Source organism: Caloenas nicobarica, chromosome 2, assembly GCF_036013445.1.
Source record: "Caloenas nicobarica isolate bCalNic1 chromosome 2, bCalNic1.hap1, whole genome shotgun sequence".
NCBI classification, from domain to species: Eukaryota; Metazoa; Chordata; class Aves; order Columbiformes; family Columbidae; genus Caloenas; species Caloenas nicobarica.
In genome coordinates this window covers 102,101,065-102,123,635 of record NC_088246.1, presented here as the reverse complement: position 1 = coordinate 102,123,635, position 22,571 = coordinate 102,101,065, and the positions used below count along the sequence as shown (strand labels likewise).

General features: G+C 43.5%; 1 protein-coding gene across 4 annotated transcripts in view; it reads left to right on the top strand.

The window, feature by feature from the left end:
- Positions 1-21,141, top strand: part of CARMIL1 (capping protein regulator and myosin 1 linker 1) — a 197,683-nt gene extending 176,542 nt beyond the window's left edge. For 2 of the 4 annotated variants that reach the window (XM_065629470.1, XM_065629471.1), the window contains 7 exons: positions 272-378; positions 2,285-2,717; positions 7,732-7,810; positions 10,643-10,876; positions 13,621-13,755; positions 16,498-16,638; positions 20,140-21,141. In XM_065629470.1, the coding sequence (XP_065485542.1) occupies positions 272-378; positions 2,285-2,717; positions 7,732-7,810; positions 10,643-10,876; positions 13,621-13,755; positions 16,498-16,638; positions 20,140-20,276 (1,266 nt within the window). In that variant the 3' untranslated portion in view covers positions 20,277-21,141. The remainder of the gene's footprint in view (positions 1-271; positions 379-2,284; positions 2,718-7,731; positions 7,811-10,642; positions 10,877-13,620; positions 13,756-16,497; positions 16,639-20,139) is intronic. The other 2 variants (XM_065629473.1, XM_065629472.1) reach the window with 2 other exon arrangements.
- The last annotated feature ends 1,430 nt before the right edge of the window (positions 21,142-22,571 follow it).

The following is a 22,571-nucleotide window of genomic DNA, read 5'->3' as shown; positions in this document are numbered from 1 at the left end:
AGTGCTTTATTCTCACAAGCCCAAGGTATTTGATTCCTGGCCTCATGCATTGCAGTGCCCAATTTGTCACTGGTGTTTTGGATTACTTTACATTCGATGTAATGTGTCCACTGACCTGACAAAAGGAGGAATTCCAGTGGTGATACCAGTCTCTGCACTGAGGTTTGGTTCACCCACACAATTTTTATTATGTCTTAACTCTTGATTAGTATAATTGAAACAAATCTGCTTAGATTGTTATATACAGGAGGTGTTTTTTTTGTTCTGTCAGGTGTCTGCTGGAGTGCCTCCAGAAGGGGATCAGAACGGCCTCATGGGGAGAGTGGATGAAGGTGTGGATGAATTTTTCACTAAGAAAGTGACAAAAATGGATTCAAAGTAAGTTCAAATATAACTTAAAAAAAAATTATAATAATCCATCTTGATAGCTGGGCAAGTAGCACTGCTGAGTTGTATTTGACTTCTGTTCCCACTACCCAGGGCTGCTGTTGTCAAAGGTAGAAAATACCTCAGTAGTCAAGACATTGTGAAGTCAATTACCCTCCCTTAAAAATGACTACTTTGAAATAAAGTACTTTAATATACCATGTGGAGGGGATTATTGACTAGTATGTATTTTTATAATTCCATTGACTTAATTTTACCCTTCAGCAGAGCTCATTAGAGCTGAAGCAGAGCTGTGCATTGGTTGAGGCTCTCCTCTCCAGTGCTGGTGGCACACATGGGTGACTCTGTCTAGTACAGACTGCTGCTGGGCACAGTGTTTTGATAGATGGCAGTAGATTTATGTTGGTTTAGAAATATGTTAAAGAAGTGTTTCACCAATTTGCAGTATTCTAGATTTAGGCAATATGTCGATCTGAAGGATATGTCTCTTTCAGTTCTATATAAGGGCTATACAGCTTATGCAGTTGCATTGTAGTTGGTTGCATATTTACAGAACAAGGCATCTAGATGTTATTGCGTTCATGCATGTTTGTGCACATACAGAGAGACACACATACGCACATAAATACTATACATAAATGAGAAAGCTAGGTGATCTCCAGACAACTTGGAATGACCCTTTCTGTGCTGTATGTGACATCCATTAAGGAAAATGGTAGGTGTTAACCGGCAGAAAGCTGTGGCAGGACAAGCAAATGTTTTTAAAGTCACTGAGAGTTACAAATATCTGTAGTGACATGTGAAGCCATCTGTGATATACTGTGTGTAGTGGTAAAACTACAGTAGCTTTGAAAAATGGATTAGCCGGGTTAAGTTCAGGGTGCTCACAGACTCCTGCATCCTCCCGTGCTTCCCTTGGGCGCCTGCCAGCCCCTCACTTCAGATGTCCCCGGGAAATTATGCTGTCCCTGTGTGCCCATCCCTGGCCATGCCCATGGCTGAGGATCTTTGCTCCATTTGCTGCACCAGTGGCTCTTTCTCCAGTGAGGTGCTTGTATGCAGACATGTTACGTGCCCAGTTTTGCCCTCAAGTGTAAACACTCTGCTTGTAAGATGCCTTTAGAAAATCTTACTGGCAGGTGGGTTGTTTTGGGGTTGTTTTTTTATTCTGAGGGTATCTGCAGAGGCTGGTGGAGCACTGGAACAGGCTCTCCAGGGAGGTGTCATGGCCCCAAGCCTGACAGTGTTCAAGAAGCATTTGGACAACGTCCTCAGACACATGGTGTGAACTGTGGGGTTGTCATATGCAGGGACAGGAGTTGGACTCGATGATCCTTGTGGGTCCCTTCCAGCTCAGGATGTTTTATGATTCTACTATAAAGGTGACCTCTCGGTGTTCCTTGTTGAGAGAAGGTGGCTGTGCGAGCTAGTTCCTATTTCAAGCAAGGCCCTTAAGGGACAAGATCCCTCAAAAGCTGTGTAAATCATGTACCTGGATCGGTTGTTCTCCTTTTACTAATGGGCAGATACAAAGCAGAGGTAGCTCACTCTGGAAACAGAGCTCAGTGAGATTATATGTGCATAGGCAGCTTGGGCAGAACTCTGCTGAAGCAGCACCTCACTGGTGCTGGAAACAGCTGGGTGCCCGGTGCAGATGACACAGCGACCTCTCTTCATTATATGAATGCACAAGGCCGGCACTGGAATCCTCAAGACAGTAAGATCAATGTTAATTGTCCAGTTTTTAATTTAGACACACCAGCTAATGACTGAGCCTAGGGCAACATATGGATCATACAAAAGGTTGGCTTTGCCCAGGAGAAGTCATTAGGTACTATTTAAAAGAGAGGGAGAAGGGGAGTGGAGAAGAGTTTAAAATGTCTGTGTTTTTTATTAGGAGACCATCAACTAAAAGTTCAGACAGCAGCGAGCCCAGTGAAGCAGGTGATGAGAAGAAGAAAAGAGACTCAAGGAAGAGTGGCTTCCTTAACTTAATCAAATCAAGAGGCTCCAAATCTGAACGTCCCCAGACTGTGTTGGTGGCAGAGGAGCCCTCTTCACCCAAGGTTGCTGCAAAAAGTCCAGCTGTGGAGACAAGCAAGAAGGAAGTAAAGCCTGCAGAGCAGAATGGTGGTACAGAGCGATCTGAGGAATTGAAGACACCAGACTCGCTGGAGGAGGCGCAGCCAGATGATGCGGCCAAAACTGAGAGAGGTGACAGCAAAGGAAGCCCACAAGGAGGCCGGAGGTACGGCGTACAGGTGATGGGCAGTGGACTTCTCGCAGAAATGAAAGCCAAGCAGGAGAAGAGAGCAGCCTCTGCTCAGAAGGTGAAGGCAATTTGATTTCTCTTGAGTTGTTGAAAAAATGAGCAAGACCTAGGTGTCTTCAGGGGAAGTGGGTTGGGTCTACAAGGATTGGTGGCTGGAGCTTGAGACATCAGTCTTGCTTTCCACTGGGGATTATGGTGTTCTTGCAAGAGGATTGGTCTCTGCTGTGGTGGTTGAACATGAATACCCTGGCCAAGGACGAGGCTGCACATATGGAGCAGGAGATGTGCCCTTAAGCCTGCACTTTCTCTCCTCTAGTGGAGGAGGTGACACCAGCTCTTGTGCTCGATGTCAGGCCATCACAAGCACAGAAGAGGACACGTAATTGTTTGCATGTATTACAAAGTAATTTCTGGGTGACTAGCAAGCACAGCTTGGATGTCTTCACTCTGTATGTGTTTAGTTTGTTCACATGAAATGGAAATGCGCTGTACAAAAGGTAAAGTGAGGACGGACTTAGGACAGACTGTGTGCCCCCTGCACACCAGTGCCTCAAGTGTTTGGCAGAGTTCCCTACAGTGTTAGCTGTCTCTACTCCTTTGGAAGGTGATGTAGAAAGGTGGAGAGATGTACTGTGTTTTAAATTATATATTCCATACAGAGAAGTAAATCTGGCTTCCAGACACTGTTTACAGCTCTTCAGCTTATAATTTTCTTGTTGCATTTTTTAATTTTTATGTACTTTTATACCACACCTAATTATTTTTATGCCTTTGATTTCTGTATTTCAAATACCAACACTCAAAGCAAATAAGCATACGTTGTAAAAAATTAGTCTATTCCCAATTGTCGTTCCCAATTCCCTTCTGTCTCTAATTTTCTCCTCTGTGAAGTGCTGATGCTGGGCAGGAACACTGCTTCACTTTGCAAACGTGCGAAGTAGAATACCCTTGCGTTGCTCCAAAGCTTTTTGTGCCGACTTATTTTGCCTGATGCCCATTTACAGCTGAACTTTCCCGTTGTCATCCCCTGCTTCTCCCCAGCTGCCATTGGCATGTTGTAAAATTACCAAAGGATCAGCCTTTTTTCACTCTTCTCTTCCTCTGCAACATGCAGGGCACTCAGATACTCTGCATTTCCCTCTGTTATCCCCTGTAATTTGGAAGGTGTTACCTTACAACAGAGCTCATCTGCAAGCTTTGCTGTGTTTTCCTTCCCTTAACACGTTGCAGAATTGTCTTACTATGACCAAGCAAGGCACCCAAAGTTCATTTTTGCCTTTATTCATACTCTTACAGTGCTTGCCATGATGTCCTACAGACACTGGAGACTTGTGATAAGCAGATTCAAATTAATACAGTAGTCTATAGCTCATTAAAGGGAACCTCAGCATAAAAATTATTTTTCTAAAGAAATGACCAATTCCCACCTTTCTCATTGGTGACGAGTAGTGTCTGTGAATAGTGTCATTGATTTCTAAATTACCAAGTTCTCAAATAAAATGCCATGTGATTTTAAATGGGTGTTATGCTCTGCCTGTAACTTATAAAATACCAGCCTACTCCAATTATATAATCTTTTACAACTGCATAAACTGTGTATGCTTGGTGCTGTTCGAGTTTTTAACACTCGTCATCTAAAGCTGATCAGATCTGGAATGATGTGACTGAGGTAGAATATTAGCTTGTGTATTTTTTTTAAAGTGGGGAGAGTAAAAGGCCTCGTCAATTTATGAGCTTTCATAGCATTGATTGAAAACTTGAATTTCATCTATCAAAAAGAAAAGTTGTTGCCTTTTCCCAGTATTTTTTTTGACCCTTTTTTAATGCTTGGAAAGGTTACTCCTCTTCTTTCAGGCTTAATTTTCAAGAAAATAATGTTATTGATCTTTATTTTTTGGTTAGATTTTTGTAAAAATGGATATTTATGGAGTGCAAAAGCAGGTTTTTTATTTAGAGCGACAAGAAAACTGAATTGAAATAGGAGTCTGTACACAGCAGGGCATTGAGTTATCCATTCTTAATGTCGCCCAGACCACACAAAATTGAACTGCTCTTAAAAAGAATTTTTCACGTACTTCATCCTACATCACAGTATCGAATAACTTAGGTTTGCACTTTTATTCATTATATTCATGAAGGTGAAAATCATACAATATCCTGATGGTTGGGCTACAGAAGATGGCATCCCCCTGCTGTTACGTTATTTAGGATGGGTATGACACCAACTTCCCTAACATCTTCAAATTTGTCAGAATTCCAGTATGATAGAAAATCGTATTTTCCTTCAAGGTACAGATGGCTGCTTATGTTCTGAGCTATTTTACATGAAAACAAAGCCAGAAGGAATTTACTATTTCATTCATAACCTACCACAGTCTTGTTACAGATACAAGGGATGAGCAGGTGCACAGTACATGGAAAGATGGCAAATGCTTTTTTGTTTTCTTTTGCTTAGAATACAACGTGCAAATTGGCATTAATGGTAGAGACTAGGCTTGCCTCTAGGTTTATGTAAAAAGATCTTTTAGCTCCATCTAGTGCTTACAGACTGAATTTTTAATTATCTGGAGCATGACCTGTGAGCAGACCAAGATCATCTGTCACCTCTTTACTCACTCTCGATGGCATCGAGCTCCACAGTATTTCCCAACCTTGCATGAATTCCTATTAAATGTAGAGCCTGGTCATTATTTATCTACATGATAAATTCACCTGCATTTATCTGACATGATTGATAGCTTCTCAGAGTAAATTTTTGCAGCAAGTGTTTAGTGTTATCTCAGGACCATCAGCAGTCTGTAATGTGTATGCAGTAGGTAACCAAACATGCCAATGTCCTAGTTGCATTTTTAAGTACTACACTAATAGATGCCAGCACTGGCTTTTGTACTTGTCTCTGTACATGGCTATATTTCTCCAGTAGTCCCATAACTAGTGAGGGAGGCAGGAGTTATCAGGAAAGTAGTTTTCATGTTGTCATACAGCTCTCTTAAGTCATTTACTGTAGCTAAGTGTTACGCATATATCTTCAATATTTACATAGGAAAATGAGTATTTTGGTGATAGTTCATGAGAATTCACATTCCATCAAGTTGGTAAATTCAGTTCTCAAAAGCTTTTTTTCTGAATAAAAATCCAGCAAGCAGAGAGTGGTATTCCTTTCAAAACTATATAGCCGAGGCAGTCTTACAAAGAAACCTGTGGCATTAGGAGGTGGAGAGGTGAGAATTTAGCCAAAAATATCAATGACAGTCAATAAATGGGAATAAAAACTGAGTTTTCACCCAGTGGTACAAAGTGTAATGTTCCTGCTAGGTTTGGATGGGACTTCGTTTTGTTCTGTATGGGCACTGTAGGTTACTGTTCTGGCCCTACAAGTCATGGCATTTCTAAAGTGCTTCTGACCAGAAGACTCCATTGTTTGGCTTACACGTGGTTTTTAACATACAGATGATTTTATACTCGAAGCCTACAGAAATATAATCTCTTTGAGTGGATAGTTATATCAGTATCAGGGTCATTTCACAGTACAGGGAGTTTAATGTCAATTGTAATAGCATCCTCCTGGGTGCAGTGTGCCATTTGCAGTGCACAGCTCTACTTGGTGGAGAGGTGGCAATGTAAATCTTTAAGGCCAACCACGCTGTTTTCTGCATCACTCCCCGAAATTTGTTTCTCCTGCAATGCCTGTGTTGAGTTACCACCACAGGGGAAAGACAAGAGGACAGTGTGGACAGTTAGAGATCATTTCTTTATTTTTGTATTTGAAATGCTATTTTTCCTCTAGACTTGTTATGCGCTCCTGCTACTTGTAGCCATTCTCTTCCTTCCTACATTTCCTGTTGTCCAATTTCTATCTACACACCAAACCCAAGAAGATTGTGAGTTCCAAAGGGCAGTGATCATGTCTGATGTGCACTGCATGGCACATGGTGGAGGTTTCTGAACACTGTGGAATGGTCAGATCCCAGTGTGAGTTACGCAGAGGTGTTGGAGCAGTGGTAGCAGTGTCCTGAATGTGTCAACATGATTTATGCGTGGGTATATAACAAAATGCAATGGTCATCAGCACAAATCGTTTTCTTTAAGTCATTTGCCACACAGTCTTAAAATAGCAAATCAAGATCAATATTGAAGCTGCCTGCAAAAGTCTATCCCCACTTTTTTAGTTTAAAAAAATACCACTTTTTTGCCTAGCCATATCTTTATAAGGCTTTCTGTCATAGTATATCCTGCACTTATTTCTAGGCACTTTTTTTATCCTCCCATTTATCCCTCTACTTAAGCTTCGGTAGCAGGTAAGACAGTAAAAGGAGACTGGTTCTTTTCCCAGCACATCAACTGCATGCCTAAGCTTCTCCTGGTGAATACACAGGTTTTAAGCTCACTTAAGCTAGAGCTGTGATATGACAAAAGTCTTTGCACCTTGTCTTTGGAGGCTGGGATGTTAGGAAAGCTGGTTCTGAGAACAGAAGACTTCGTCAGCGTATCAGCACATAAACAAGAAGTCCCCTTTCTTTAGAGATGCTGACTATCCAGCAGTGCTTGTGATGGGTGGCTTTAAACCCCTTTCAGTAAGTGAGCTCCATTTGTTTTTAGAGGAGCCGTGCAAATATGTGAGTGCTGCTACTTCTCTAGTTGCAGGTTTATCTAAAATAAGAAGTTATTTTTTTACGTGGAGGAGCAGAGATTCATTCAGCAGTCATACTCAAAGTCTAGATCTTAAGAAAAATACTTTTTTATTTTATTTAAACCTAAACAAGGATTTTTTTAAATCCAGAGCTGTCTTTGGAGAAAAGACTGTTTCCAACTAGCACCTTCCATTTCAACTCCTGTACATTAGGACACAGGGTATCATTGCAGCTTTGCTAGACGTGACAAATCAGCATTGTTTTCTTCCTGCTTAGATCTCCAGGACCTGAAAGAGAAACAAGAAGAGAGAAACCACCATTTCTTACTGTCACTTCTTTCTCTGCCTTATGGCTTCCAAATTAGAGCTTTTTTTTCCTAACAGAACCACTGGGTTGTATTAATTACAGATATATTATTAAATGAGAGCTTTTCTCTTTCAGAAACTTGGGAATGACACAACTCCCAGAGAGTCTTTTGACACAGCGATGAGCTCAGAACGACTGGATGGAAGTGGTACAGGTACAGTCTGAGTTTCCTGGTTTAAACTCTGTCTAGAAAATGCAAAATGCATGACCTCAAAAATCTCACTTCCCTCTCCAGATTGTGTGCCTGCAATTACTTAAACAAAATATGAGCTTATGCTACGTGAAAGGGATTAGAAACAAGCTTGCTTTTTGTACTGTGTGGGACAGCACTTCTCATGAAGCCAGTTCCGGGGCTGAGTTGATGGCTCAGCTTTTACTCTTGTGCTCGACGTTGCACAGGAGGGAAAGTACCTGGTGCATATGCCTGGGGCACCTTCAAAAGGATGCTGACTTGTAATGGGATCAGCAAAGCTGCAGCTGAACCCAGGAGCCTGCAAAAATGTCTGCTCAGAAAGAAATGAAACTCCTGAATATATTTTATGACCTACATATGACCAATGTGCATGGTTTATAGTAGTCAGTGCAGGTACCAGCTGGAGCAGTCCTGACTTTCAGCTGTTAGAATAAACATCTCGTAGGCAATGGCAGGTGGCTCTTCTCAGGGTTTACCCGGCTTGACCGACGCCAGGGCTGTCTGCAAATCTGTGAAGGGCTCTGGACACTGCACACATGCACAAAACTACTGTCCATCATGTACAAAGTGGAGTCCAGCCTTGCAGAGCTTACAGCACCAATTCCCTCTGCACCTTGTCTTTTTGTGCCCTTGTCAAGCTGTAGTCCTGGACCCTGACATGGCAGTGCCTACAGTGCAGCCGCCTCAAGACAAGGTGAAATTCTGTTCTCTGTGCATACTTTTGGGACTGACCAGTGAAGTGTTCAGAAGGGATTCAGCTCTGGTGGTTTTGTGCATACCACAATCACTGGACAGAAAGGAGTGGGCTGAACTGGGAAATCCAGGCCTGCTTTCTCAAGAGCGGTGGTAGGTATCCTGCAAGCACAGCATATAGGGTTGCCAAAACATACAGAAACAAGGCTGAAAAAACAGGCTGAAATCAAAATCCAAATGTGGCCATCTTGGTTGAGCACCAAAACCAGGTCAGCACTTCAGAAATTGATTTCGAAGTTTTATACCTTTCTAAAGCTAGTTTTAAAAGACAGCATATTCAGAGCATGCTGAACTCTCTAAATTAGTGGTTTTAAAGCCTGCTTATCTTTTGAGGAGGAGCTTGTATACTATATGTGTCTCCTGATATCATCAAACTGAAGTCAAAAGAGCAAGAATAGTTTGTGCTTGGGGCATTAGAGTAGCCAGGGGGGTCTGAACCAAATTCTTCTCTGGTCCTCGTCTCTCTGTATGACGCATTTGACCCCCACCTCACTGTACTGGGCATGCCCCTTCCTTTCAGCCTCCAGCTGTCAGTCCTTTCTTTACCACTCTTGCTTGAGAGCTCCCTGAGGCTGCTCTTTGCTCTTGCAACTACAGGTTGTCTTTGTTTTGGGTTAACTTATTTTGACTTACTGGATTCTGGTAATATTAGCCGACCTGAGGTTAGGAAGGCAAGAAAGAGAGTTAATGGAAAATTGCTGGATGTTGCTACAGGCAAACTATAGATAGTGATGCAGAAGGAGAATAAGGGGCTTTTTATTCCTCGCTTCGTGTCTGGACGTTGCCTGCTTTTTTTGTATGCACACACGCACAGGTGGAGAAGGTGTCCTGTGGTTCCCCTTGCAGCAAGGAAGTCTGTTGCATGCCTGCAGACACCAACTCTCCCTGTCACGCACTCACACACATATATATGCACCACACAACTCAATGGTTTGCCAGAGTTGAACTACAGCTGGGCTGAAAAAACAGCTACATAAGCTGGTAAAACATATTGGAGATTGGCTCGCAACAAACTATATCAACACTCCCTTCCCTCCCACTGCCATTAAAATGTCTGTGCTCAGCACTTTTGTAACAGGGAGGATTTCTGAATGGAAATAGCATCTGCGAGCACATACCTGGCTTTGCCAAGTACCAAGGCTACCAGTCTGCATTTCGGTTAGTCTGTAATTCTCTTCTGAGACTAAAGATGGGACAATTGTTGAAAGTCCCAAGCTAACATACAAGTTCCAAGATTGTCATTAGAGCTGCTACATACAAGCCTTCAACCTTCTGAAAGCTGCAGAGCAGGAAAGCAGGGCAGGCATTTTGCTTGTTTGCAGCCCAGAGTCCAGCAGGCTTTCTACCAGCTTGCACAGCTCAGTAGGGCCGATGTATTGCTTGGAAGTCAGTGTAGTTTTATCTGTAAATACCTCAGTCTTTGGGATAAATAATATGTTGATAAACTTGCTAATGTGTGGAAACCATAATCCATATAGAGCGTTGTTAGATAAATCAAAATATTATATAAGGAACACTTTGATCTCTGCTAAGTTTCAAAATCTCTTCTAGAGCTTGCTAAAAGCAACAAATAAAAAGATGTAGCCTGCTGATCACACATTTGGGATTTATTTTCTGGGCCAGGATTTCTCTGTTGATCTTGGATACCCAACCTTTTGTCTGTAGAGGCATGTTAACAGCCAAAGGCTCCGTCTTCCACTGATCCATCACTGCTTTCTCAGCAGGCAGGCTGTACCATCTGCTCTCAGAAATATGAAGGAAGAATAAGGTCCAGCCAGCCATCACCCCAAAGATTGTAAAAAGGGGCAGATGCCATCACCTCTGAGGCAGTTAAATTATGAAGCTGAGCACATGTAAGAACTAGTGGGTTTAGATGCTTTTCTTGCAGTGATTTTGAATGAAATGTTAGGGGTTCTCTTACACACACAGCAGTGCAGCAGCAATATGTGAGCTAATGATGTTATTTTGCACACGAGCCTATCTGTGCATGGAGCTGTCTGTGTTGCAGGAGACTTTATTTTATGTGTCTATTTATTTTAGTGCCTAAACTCCAGCAGACCCTTCCAGAGAGTCGGTTTGCCTCGAGTAAAGGTGACTCCATCTCAGCATCATCAGAAAAAAATGCAAAAGCTGAACCAAAGGCAGAAGCTGGCACAAAGGCAAGAAGTTCTTCCAATACACCGACCAGCCCCAAACCCCCACTGCAGTCAACAAAGCCCAGCCTGGCAGGACGACCCACGGTGCCGCAGAAACCACGCTCTGCCTCTCGCACTGGTGAGGAGCTGCTCTGGGCATTGGTTATTCCCAGCTGGGTCCTTCTGAGTGGTGTTTGTGTGGGCTGTGGAGGAGACACCCATGGCCACATCCTGAACAGGAGCTAAATGTAGAGGGACAGGTCCTTCAGTCACTTGCTCTTGACTTGCATCCTTCTTTTCCACTTCCTTCTGCCCTGATTCAAATAAACTTATTAAAATGGTTTAATCTGTGATCTGCAATGGTAAAGCCTGAGGAGAAGCAATAGCAGCAGGTGCAGAGCTGTTTTGAGTTAGCCCGCTTTCACTAAGAGGTGAGCATGGAAAGCTACTTCAGCACCAAAGGCCTGTTGTAGCAGCACTGACAAAAATAACTGCATTTTTTTTTCTAAACACCTGGCTATAAATACTAAAGTCCTTGGGGTTTTCTGGCAGGCTGCTCTTAGCCACTCAAGCCTGTTAATAACTTGTACAAACCGACTGTCTCTCATTCTCTCTCTCTTTTTTTGCTTTTGTTTCTTTCCTTATTGCTTTTGAGTGGAAATAATTGTAACTGCTTTATAACCCTGCAAGACTGCCTGTTGAATGACTGTTAATTGCTGTCTCTCCAAACCTCCTGCCCAGATATTATCTCAAGATTTCCAATATTGGGAAATATTTCAGCAGATGTCCTATACATTTGTTCATCCGCTACTTAATAGGCCAGTGTCTCAACCCTCTCTTCCCAAAGTACAGCCACTGCAGTCGAGGGGAATGAAATGCTAATTACTGACTCCACCAGTAGCTGTGGCAAATATAGCTTATTAATTGCGAATGACTGAAAAAATGTGAGCCTGGCCATCTGTAAGAGCTCACAGACCTCTAGGCTTTTCCCATAGTCACTGTCGACCTCAGAAAGATGTCAGTCCTGGTGAGGATGAGGGGGCAGAGGGATGTCATAGCCTCCTCCCTGCCCTTGGTGTGTAACCTGAGCATTACTTAGTCTCTGCACTCCAGTGTAGTTAGTCTCTGCACTCCAGAGTGGTGTTCAAATACAGAATCACCTTCTGGTTTTAGATGGGTTTAAATGTATTTTATTGTCCATTTTATAAATGCTTATAACAGTGAGAGGTGTCGGGTAAGACGCTCACAAAGATGAATACAATAGGAAAGCATGGCTTATTTGGTGATGCTTAATCTGTGAAAGAGGCAGTGTGTTATCTCAAAGTCTTAGGTATCAGAAAGTCCTGAGCTGTCTGTTTCTGCCAGCTGCTATTTCCTGCAGAGAGAGCATACTGTGGGTTTAACACAGAGAGTAATTAATATTTATACATAATAGACCAGCTCCTTGGGTGGCAGCAAAAGCAGCACCGTCTCTGTTGCAGTCTAACTTCTATCCTAGTACTTGGAGCAACCTGCTGGCTGAGCACACCCAGGCGACATGATGAAGCAGCCAAGCAATAATCGTATTTACACTCTTGCTCCTGCCATTGTTTCCAGCGGTGTGGCCAAACTAATGGCAGCAAATTTTTGCTAAGTAATCTGCGGTCAAAGGAACACAGATTGGATCTCTACAATTTATAAAAGACTGAAAGTAATTCCTCAGTAAAGCACAGAACAGCTGTAGTTCAGAAATAAATAGCTGTGTTTGCCAAGCGCTTTGCTCTTCCATGTCTTGATACTTGAGCTTCCCAAGGCAACTGGCCTCACAGGCAAATCAAAAGCATGGAGAAGGTCCAAGAAATGGTGTATCTGTTCAGATTGAGTTGCATTTGGAAGGTCATCACTTTCCTGTGCTGAAAGTAAAAAGACTGACTCCTTTGTGGTGGCTCTGTGACAGTGAGAGAAATTCCTGTAAATTTCCAGTATGCAACTGAATTAACTCATTGTACAAGTACACATACAGGTGATAGTCCAAGTTCCTTTTTCCTTCTATTAATACTAATGGATCTTCCTAGTTCCTCTGTTGTGTACATATGACACTGTTTACTCCTCGGGAAGCAAACGTACAAGCAGCTTCAGTAATCCATTGTAGCTGTGCTTCCCTACTGTCCCAACAAAGGCTGTCTTTTGTAAGACCGAAAAGGTCTTCTTGTAAGGTCTGTAGAGATGATAGTCAACTTGCTGTACATAACGCATATCCAGCCTTTTAGAGAAACGAGATATCCAGGTGGCTTAAACTATGGATTTGAATTTAAGTTCCAGATTTCCTCACAGTTTAGAAGAGGAAGTATTTTTTCTGTTTAGAAAATCTTTGCAGGCGCTATCATGTTATGTACTGGTAATTTATTCCTGGAAGTACAGAGTTCTGTAGGCTGTTTATGAAATTTGTTTCCTTGGTTCACTTTTATGCCTTATAACTGTGAAACAGGACATCTAAATTGATCAGTTCATTATGTTTCAGGACAATAAAAGTATAAATAGAACTAATGCTTCCAAAAATCCATCCAAAATAATATTCAGCCGTTCTTTACAAATTGCATACTTATGTCTTGCAGGAAATTCAGTTGCTCGCATCAGATTTCTGTTTGTGCTACAATAGCAGTACACATTAAAATGCTGAAATTGAGATCTTTGCTTTGACTATTAAAATTCTTTCACCTGGACTGAGAGCCATCATACGTTCTCTTGACATAATGTAAATTCCTGAATCCTTATTTTTCTGACAGATTCTAGCTGTTTCTTGTTTGTGTATTGTGTTGAGGTTTGGCCCATCATAACAGCTCCATTTCTGTGAGCTACAGTGCAGCTATAACTTCTCACCCTTTTGTTCATGGTACTCCACAGAGGATGCTCCGGAGTCTCCCTCTGGCCCCAGTTCCCCAAAAGTTGCCCTGCTTCCACCTGCGCTGAAGAAAGTTCCTTCTGATAAAGAAAAGGATGGTCAGAGCAGCCCCACAGTCAGATCGTTTTCTCAAGAAGGTAGGAGTGTTGGTCTAAGTGTTGTTCCAGCGTGCTTGTCTTCTACTAGAATTCAATATGTCATTGTCCCCTGGTTCGTTTTCACTTGGAAGGGAAGGCCTATTCGTTTGGAGGACATAAAGCAAGGAAAGCATATCTGGTCACCTTTTCCTCATCTCCTCCACCCATGGGTTGCCGGTCTATATTTTCTTCCTTTGATCAAACCAAATGAAAGATGATTCCCTTGGTATTAATAATGTAACTGAACAATTAAGGGACACTTATGTATATTGTGATTAAGTTTGGTCTGAATCGAGATGCTGATTGCTGTTGGTCACATGCAGTAATGCGGAACGCAGCTCTGAGGTTCAGCACAGGAGCTGCCAGGACTTTTTTTCCTTGCAGCCAGCCTGTTGCTTTGTTTGTACTTCTCCTTTCTGTGGAGTCACTGCATGTTACCGAGTTCCCTTCCTCCTCCTCCTCCTCCTCGGGCAATGTTTGTGCCAGGGCAGGGCTTGGTACCTTCTATGCACAACAGTAGGCTGCTGCCTTGTCTTGGCTACTTTTCATCTGTGCACTGGATTTCTACTTCTGCTGATGCATTTCCTTGCCCATAGTTGGCTCTTAGACGAGCTGAGGCTTCCTCAGATAGCATAGAATACGTGGAGAAGTCACAGAAATGTTGCTCACCGTGGTGTCAGCTGGCACAAATGGCAACGTTTGAAATCCGAGAGCGAGACCTCTTTCTTACTGGGACCCTCCTTGAGAAAGACCTCCAAGGTGATTCCCGTCATGTAAGCTGTGAGACACAGGAGTGCCCTTTCACACTCTGCCAGCAGTTTTTCAGACTGCAGGGTGAAGGCAGATGAATCAAGGCAGGTAGCGCTGGGTTGTGAAGATGGAGCAGTTGTGCTGCCCACAGAGGCCATGGTTACCCTCTAGGTGAGAGGAGAGGCAAAGCCATCCCCAAAGCCAGATGGTCCAGAGGTATAATTTTAGAAGATTCTCCCTTTCTCCCCTAAAACTACGATTTGCTTTATGAAACAGCTTACCTCACAGTCTGAGTGTTACTCTGCTTGGAGAATAGTTGCTGTGGTGGCTGCCATTTACTGACTGCACGTAAGCACGTGGGGTGCTTGTCTGCAGGTTTCGACTCTTGCTTCAGCCACCTGTATGATGCTGTTGGGCTGCTCTTGTGCCATAAAGGTAGCCCAGCAGAACCACCACGATCTCACTGAATTGTGTAGAGCCAGCAGGACATACGGCATAGCCAAGGACCTCTCCTCTGACTGGAAAGGGCTGAGAGTTCAGATGCTCCATGTTGCCAAGAACTGCCACAGTCTGTGGCTCCTGGTGGCTGTAGCCTTATGAGGGCTGCAAGGCAGCCTTTTTTTTATTATTTCTAAGATTTTTTTGAAGATATCCTTGCTTATTGCAGAGGGGTTAGACTAGACCTTTGGAGGTCACTTCCAACCCGAACTATTCTATGATTCTAAGGCAGAATATAGCCTGTTTATTCTCTTGTCTTTAATCCCATCAGAGCCTGTGATGAGGCAGGTAAACTGGACTACACCTTAGGGATCAGGCTCGCTGTGCTGGTGCCATCGTGTTGAGAATGGTTGTGGTCAAAGGCTCTTGTCACAGCAGACTGACTCAGCTGTTCGAGTCCTTGTTTTCTCACCAACTTTTCACCAAACTGCGAGAGAGAACTTGTTACTTCATAACTAAACAAACACAATACAATGGGGCTTGTCGCAGGTACATTTTAATGTGAGGTTAACCTCACCATTTCTGTGCTCTATGCTTTCCCACCTCCTCTCATGAGAGCGAACACACTCCATGAAGCAGGCAACGTGGAATTGTAACTACAATCCTTTTGTGTTACAGCAATCTCTAACACAACAGAGATTTGACAAGATTTTGCAGTTTGTGGTTGTCACACAAGAAACGGGACAATTGCTTTATTTTTAAAATGTATTTGCTGTTTGGAAATCTTTACACAAAAGGGGTCAGACACGTGCTTTCCTCACTCCTTGTTCCCTTAGACCTCCACGGATGAGTTGGCCAAACACAGGGTTTTCTAATTGCCGCTACACTGCACTGTACGAATTTTATCAGTACTACAGGGTGTTTCAAAAAGATAGGCCAGTTTCAAGTGGTAGGAGTTTCAAATTGGGTCCCTCTTTTTAAAACACCGTGTAGTTTAGAATGGCTACAATTGAGTTTCCAGGTCCTTACAGAGCTGCTATGCTTTGCATAAAATTGTTTGGGAATATGTAAATTCTGTTTCTTTATTCGTTTTTCCTTTTTTCACGTTTTACTTGATTACTGTTGTACTTCCTCATTCAATCATTCCTCTGTCCTTGCTTTCTGCTGCCTTTCAGGCTAGCATGCTCCATTTGTTTCTGCAACTGGTAAATCACTGCAAATCTGCCTTAGTAAACAAAATTATATCTCCTGTGAAGTAAAGCTGCAAATTAGATGATACTTGATTATAAAATTGCTTTGTGTTAATGAATTTAACTGTACTTTGTGGGGCAATCTCAAAATACACCTCTCTACACAGCATACCTGTAAGCTCAGGCTGCAGTTACCAACATTTGCAAATATCTGGACTAAATTTAAGCAAGCACCTGGCATATTGATTACAACTCTTTGAACAATTGATTAAATGGGATGGATAAGTGAAATTATTTATGTTACTTACCATACATGGGCCTACAGAACAGCTTAGGGATATAAATTAATCCTTTTCCCTGCTAGAGCAAGCTGGAGATTGTCAAAATGCAGCTCATGACTGTGCCAAGGCATCTGACAGTGTGAAAACCGCGTCGGGGCAGTATTCTACCAGTGCAGAAGAGGAAGCTCATGTGCTTGGGCAGAGCAAGGCAGAGCCCACTTCTGGTTAGAAGTTTTCATTTTTCATCGAGACACTGCTTGATAACTGGCACTAACAATCATTAAGAAACTGTGATAGCGAAGAACCCACAAAAGGGTGTGGGTTTGGCATTGGATTATGACAAAGGTGAAGATCTCATGGGATGCTGAGCATCTTTCTGTCCCCATGGGAAAACACAGGGTGTGAAAACATTTCCAGATAAGAAATACGTGTGCATTTTTCCTTCGTGGCAACACCGGTGGTGGGTTGTTACCAGGCAGCACCGGTGGCCTCTCTGCAGAAGAGGGGTTGTCACACACCGTGACTGCTGGTGGCAGCGATGGTGGCACGCTGCCCTTCACTAAGCTGCAGGTAGATTCTCCGCTGCTTGGTGAGCTTACGCACCTTTCCTTTTTAAGATGCGTGCAGTGAAGTATTTCAAAATACATTTCAGCCTGAATATTGTTAGTGCCAGTTTCAGTACATCACTCACAAAACCATTTGAGAACTGGGCAAATCAGCTTATTTTGACATCGTACTTTGCTTTTCAGCTGCATAAACAAAAAAAAAACACCAAAAGAAGCCAAACCCAGCGCTGGGCTGCCTGGTTAAGGCGCGCATCCTGAAGAACAGCTTTGACTTGTAGTGAACTCATTCAGTAGGCTGTAAAAATGTTTGGTTGATCTGTGTGTTTTTAAAATATAAAAGCTCCTGTTCTCAAATGGTACGTGTTTACATGCTTCTTTTTACCTCTTATCTGGTTTGTTTAAACAATTATTCTTTTTTTTTTCTGATGTATTTTAATGAGGTATTTGAACGTGTTAGGCAACTACATTTACCCACAATTTTTCTGTTTATAAGGCATCACGTATCCCTTTTGTAATATCCTCCACCCAAAATGTATAAACTGGTTACTTTTTCATATTGCAGAATCAAACATAGCCCACCCAAACTTGGAATCTCTCCTCCCGATTATAATCGAATTATTATATTTTAGTTTGTTCTATGATATCTCTCTGATAAAGTAACTTTCAAAAGCTGAGATGCTGCCACAAATCTACACAGGTCACCTTGTGTGTGGTTTCACTGGGAAAACGGTAAGCTCTTGTGGCAGGAGCTCTGCTTGCACTGTGTGGATTTAAATGCTTGATATATTTTTCAGGCATTTTGGGGGGAAACCACCTGTCTTGATTTATCAGGCCATAAACTAAAACGGCTGCTGCAGGGTGTGTTCTGGGTTTAGTCTGGAGAGTGGATGGAGGCTCAAAGAAAGGCCATGTAATTACTAGGAGGTACAAGTATCAAGAGCAACTCAAAAATTTCCAGGCACCTATTTCTTTTAAAAGCACTGGTGTTTGGGAAGGCGGAAATGCCTAAATTTTGTTTTACAGGATTTGGGTATCTTAATCCTGTCCAATTCCATTCAATAGCTTTAAAAACCTTCCTCAAAATCCTTTCCTCTTCTTTCCCAACTTGCAAAGCTGGCGTAAGAATGCAGCAAGCCATGTAGCTGCCGGCTCTCATTTCCTCCCACGTTTTGGCTAGCACAAATAAGGAAACGGGTAGTTTGGACTCAGGAGGACTATTTGGGCAGCAAATGTGCCGCCTGCGCGGAAGTGGTTCTCCTCAAGACGCGCGCTGCATGTGTCTATTCTGCTTTTGTCACGGCAGAGAACCAGAACTGGACAATGTCTGTGCCAAACGAAAACGGGCCAGAGCTTTCTGTCCTGCCTCTCACGGCCCGTTGCCACATATTGGTGCTGCCGGGGGTGTCGTGCTGGCCCCCCTGGATGCAGGACGCCTTGTATCCCCAGGGATACAGGGAGCATCCCTGCTGGGGCTGCCCCAGCAGCTCAGCAGTGTTGACTCCCTTGGGATTCCTCTGCATTTTCTGCATTCCTGGCAAACCCTGACAGCCTGGCACGATTTGAAATGGCCACGGACGTGTGTCAGTGACGGCTCCATGTCTGACCCTGCTGCGGCTGGAGCTGGGAACTGGAGACAGGGCAGGTTGTCACAGAGTCACAGAAGGTTGGGGTTGGAAGAGACCTCCGGAGATCATCTAGTCCAACCCACCTGCTAAAGCAGGTTCACCCAGAGCAGATGGCACAGGAATGTGTCCAGGCGGGTTTTGAATGTCTCCAGAGAAGGAGACTGCACAGCCTCCCTGGGCAGCCTGTTCCAGTGCTCTGGCACCCTCAAGGTAAAGAAGTTTCCTCTCACATTCAGATGGAACCTCCTGTGCTTCAGTCTGTGCCTGTTTTCCCTCATCCTATCACTGGGCACCACTGAAAGGGGTCTGGTCCCATCCTCTTGACCTGCAGCAGTGAGGCTGCAGGTGGGTGGTAGACAGGGAAGGAGCGGTGATGCTTTATGGCCACCGCTGCTGCCTTGTTAAGAGAGATGTGTATAGATGTGAACAGGCACAAGGATCAGTGCCAACCAAAGCCAGATGTCCTTGTCTGAAATGGTGGAGCAAATAAGGTCTCATAACTGTAATGTTTAATTTTGGTGGGGTGAAGTAAGGTGACTCACAATGAAATCACATTTAAGGGCCACTGTGTGTTTAAAGATTCATTTTAATTGGAAGTATGAAATTTCTAAAGCTATCAGTCCTTGTGGAACGTCACCCCCAGCGATGTGTATAATAACTCTCTCGTTACCATAGCAATTTTAGAGCACTGATTAGATCAGAAATATTAACAAGGTTTTACAACCTTCTTTCCATTTTATTTCAAAGCTTATAAAGTTTGTGCCTTACTGAGATTTTAGAGTGCCGGGTGAGCCAAATGGGTATTGTTTGCATTTAGATCATGGGAAGTGGATATGTCCTCTTCCTTTCTCTGCCACCAAATGCAGGTGAGGTGCAGAGCTGTGGTCTCAGCTGGAAGAGATGCAGGTTGGGCTCAAAGGTGTCGGTGTCTCTCACATCAGGGAGCAGGGGGGTCATCAGGACCTGGCAGTGCTGGGGCTGCAGGGAGCAGCAGTTCAGGTAATGTCAATGCCAGGGTGAACGTCTGACCTGATGAAGGCTGCTGAGTCAAAAGGGAGAAGGTAGATGTGTCCTGCTAGGGAGACAGGCCTGCCTGGGATGTGCACCACAGGTCTGAGGGGTGCCCAGCAAAGATGTCCACCTGAGCCGTCAGGAGTGCATTGTCTGAGACCCAGCCCAGCTGGAAAAATAATGCTGTTCTTGCTTTGAAGTGGTGTGATGATAAGAAAGTCTCCAGGCTGTTTCTAACTGTAATGTTTATCCGTGTCACTGCGAAGTACTGGCTTTCATATTTCAAATTTGTCAGCTCACCAACCAACAGTAGAATAAGATTTACTCAAATTCCCTTCCCCTTCCCCTTCCCCTTCTTTTTCCAGGTTGAAGAATTAATGGATGTGTGCTACTCCCACTAGTGCAAATGAATTCAGTGGGAAAAGGAGCAGGTCCTCTGTGTATGAATGATTTTTTTTTTTAAATTCTTTTTCTTTCTCTCTCTTCTTCAGTCATTAGTAAGACTTATTTCTGTTTTACACAGCTGTGAAAAGAAGCCCTGGGCAGCAGTCCCATGAGTTTCAGGAACTGAAGCAGAGATCCTTGAGTAAAGATGGCCATCAGGGAAGCAAGTCCAGTGACTCTGGTGAAGAAGCAGATAAAGATTTTATTTTTGTTTAGAAATCAGTACAAGTGCTTCATAGCGCCAGAGCTTTTTATAACAATCAGGGTACAGCAATCAACAGCCTTTCTAGCCAGCTGCTCTTTCACCACAGGTACATTTCCATGCAGAAAACCTGATCTTCCAATCATGATTTACAGTACACTCACTTGGCATTGATTCGGTCCATAATTTCTGTTCTGTACGATGCAGATGTTCCTCTTCCCATGCCTTTGTTAAAGCCAGCCATTCTTTCATGTATTCTACTTGAATTTCTCTGAAGCAGCTACAAAGAGTGCCCTGCGTTAGGGCATTTAGACAGCAAAGCAAATTAACTGGACACTGTCTCACACTAATACACTGTACAGCAGGTAATGTGTTGTACTGCTGAATGTAAATGTGTCAAATCTGCACGTGACTTCCCTATAAATATATTCTTGCGGTATGCAATTGCACATTGTAATTATATTCAAAGAGCACACTAATTAAATAATTTGTATAGATTATATATATTAAATGCTTGGGTATGGTTTTTACATTCTCCCATAGGGAGCTTCTTTCTTCCTGTTCTCATACTGTACATAAAGCTGCAACACTTACATTTGTGTACCGTCAAAAAGCACAACAGAGAAGGATTTGGTTGACCTATAATCATGGTATGCTTCCACATTCATATATTAATGTATATAGTTGATTGGAATGAGGGCAATTGGAATTTTATTAATATTGGTGTTTTCTAGAGGCCTTTCTCAGTTCTGTCTGCATATTAGCTTCCTTTCATTGTGTAATTCTACAAGAAAAATAGTTTGACATCTGTAAAAACATTTCAGCTTTCGGGGGAGAGGGTGCGAATTTCACAGCTACCCACTTACGTTACAGGTTGAAGGGATTTTATTCATATGTATATTTGTAACAATAAAAAATGATTTTACAACTGAAATACAAGTCTTTGTTTTTTACCATGCTATTTTTGGTCTGGCGGTCTCTGCTCTTTGAATGATGATGTTGTATCAGGTTGACAAAGCATGTAGTTAAGATGAAACTGCTTCTGGTAAAATATTTGTTCCTGCTGAAGGGGACATATACCCATCATCTTTGTAAAATTACTGAAAGAAGATCTCTTTGTTCATCTCCCTTGGGATCTTCAGCAAAGCAGCCTTCATGTGTGCTGGGAACACCTGCTGTATCCGAAGCCTCTGTTTTGGTTCCATAGGACAGAACAAAATTGTTTTGGTAACTTTGTCCCAAGAGCAATTGCCCTGACCTTGCTGCGGCTTCTTGCCTGGGTAGAAATGCTCAGATAACCCGTCTGACAAGTGACCTTCCATCTCATCCCTGTGCACAGACTCACCACTGCCACTTCTATTGCAATATGAAGGGCTACTATGTCGAAACAGTGGCCTTTTATACCAGAACCTCTTAGAAACACTGCGTAGAGGTTTAAATCTCATAAGTAAGGTACAAGGCAGTGGGAAAAAAAAGATCCTGAAGGCTGGGGGTTCATACCAAAGCACCACGTGGATTGTGCTCTCTTGAAATTCTGCACCCCCATTGTACCTCTTCTACAGTTAGGAAATAGTGACTTTTATTTTTGGTATCTTGAGCCTGTAGAGGCTGTGGGTAGGTGCCAATGTGTTTTAGGGACATAACAACCAGTGTACCCTGGTGCCAAGCCAAGCTGGTTGGGAGGTTTGGGGTGTCACAGCGCCAGGTGGCAGGGGGACATTGCTTTTCCATGAGCTGCAGGCCCCCCAAAGGAGATGGGGGGCTGGGGGAACAGCCCTCCTCATTTCTCTTGTTGGCTCCCTGCTGCGAGTCGCCCTGCGGATGATCTGTGGGCAGTTGGACAGCCCCCCTGATCCCTGCCTGTCCTGGGCCATGCACTGCCCTGTGAGAGTGAGGGGCAGCGCCCAGAAACCACGTGCAGCTGCTTCGGTGGCATGTCCATGGCAGACATCCCTGGAGCTCCTGGGAAGCTGAACAGAGAGAGCAGCTAGTGGTACCACTGGAGAAAAGCGCTGTTACTTGTTCTCCCAGGTCATCCACGGCATTTTTGAGTACCACTCATGCTCTGCGTTCCTCCCAGTCCCACACTAGGTACTGCCCGAGTACCTCCAGCCACAGCAGCAGAGGTGGGAGCAGAGGTTGGCACAGGAGGAGAGGCAGCTTTCTCCCAGGCACACCATGGCCTTCCTCTTGCACCTGAGGGCATCTCCCCAACACCGTGCTGCGTGACCTGGTTGCTCAGAAAGAGCTCACAGGGTCCAGCTGGGATTATGCCTGACATGATGGCTCGGTCCCTGGACTGTGGCTGA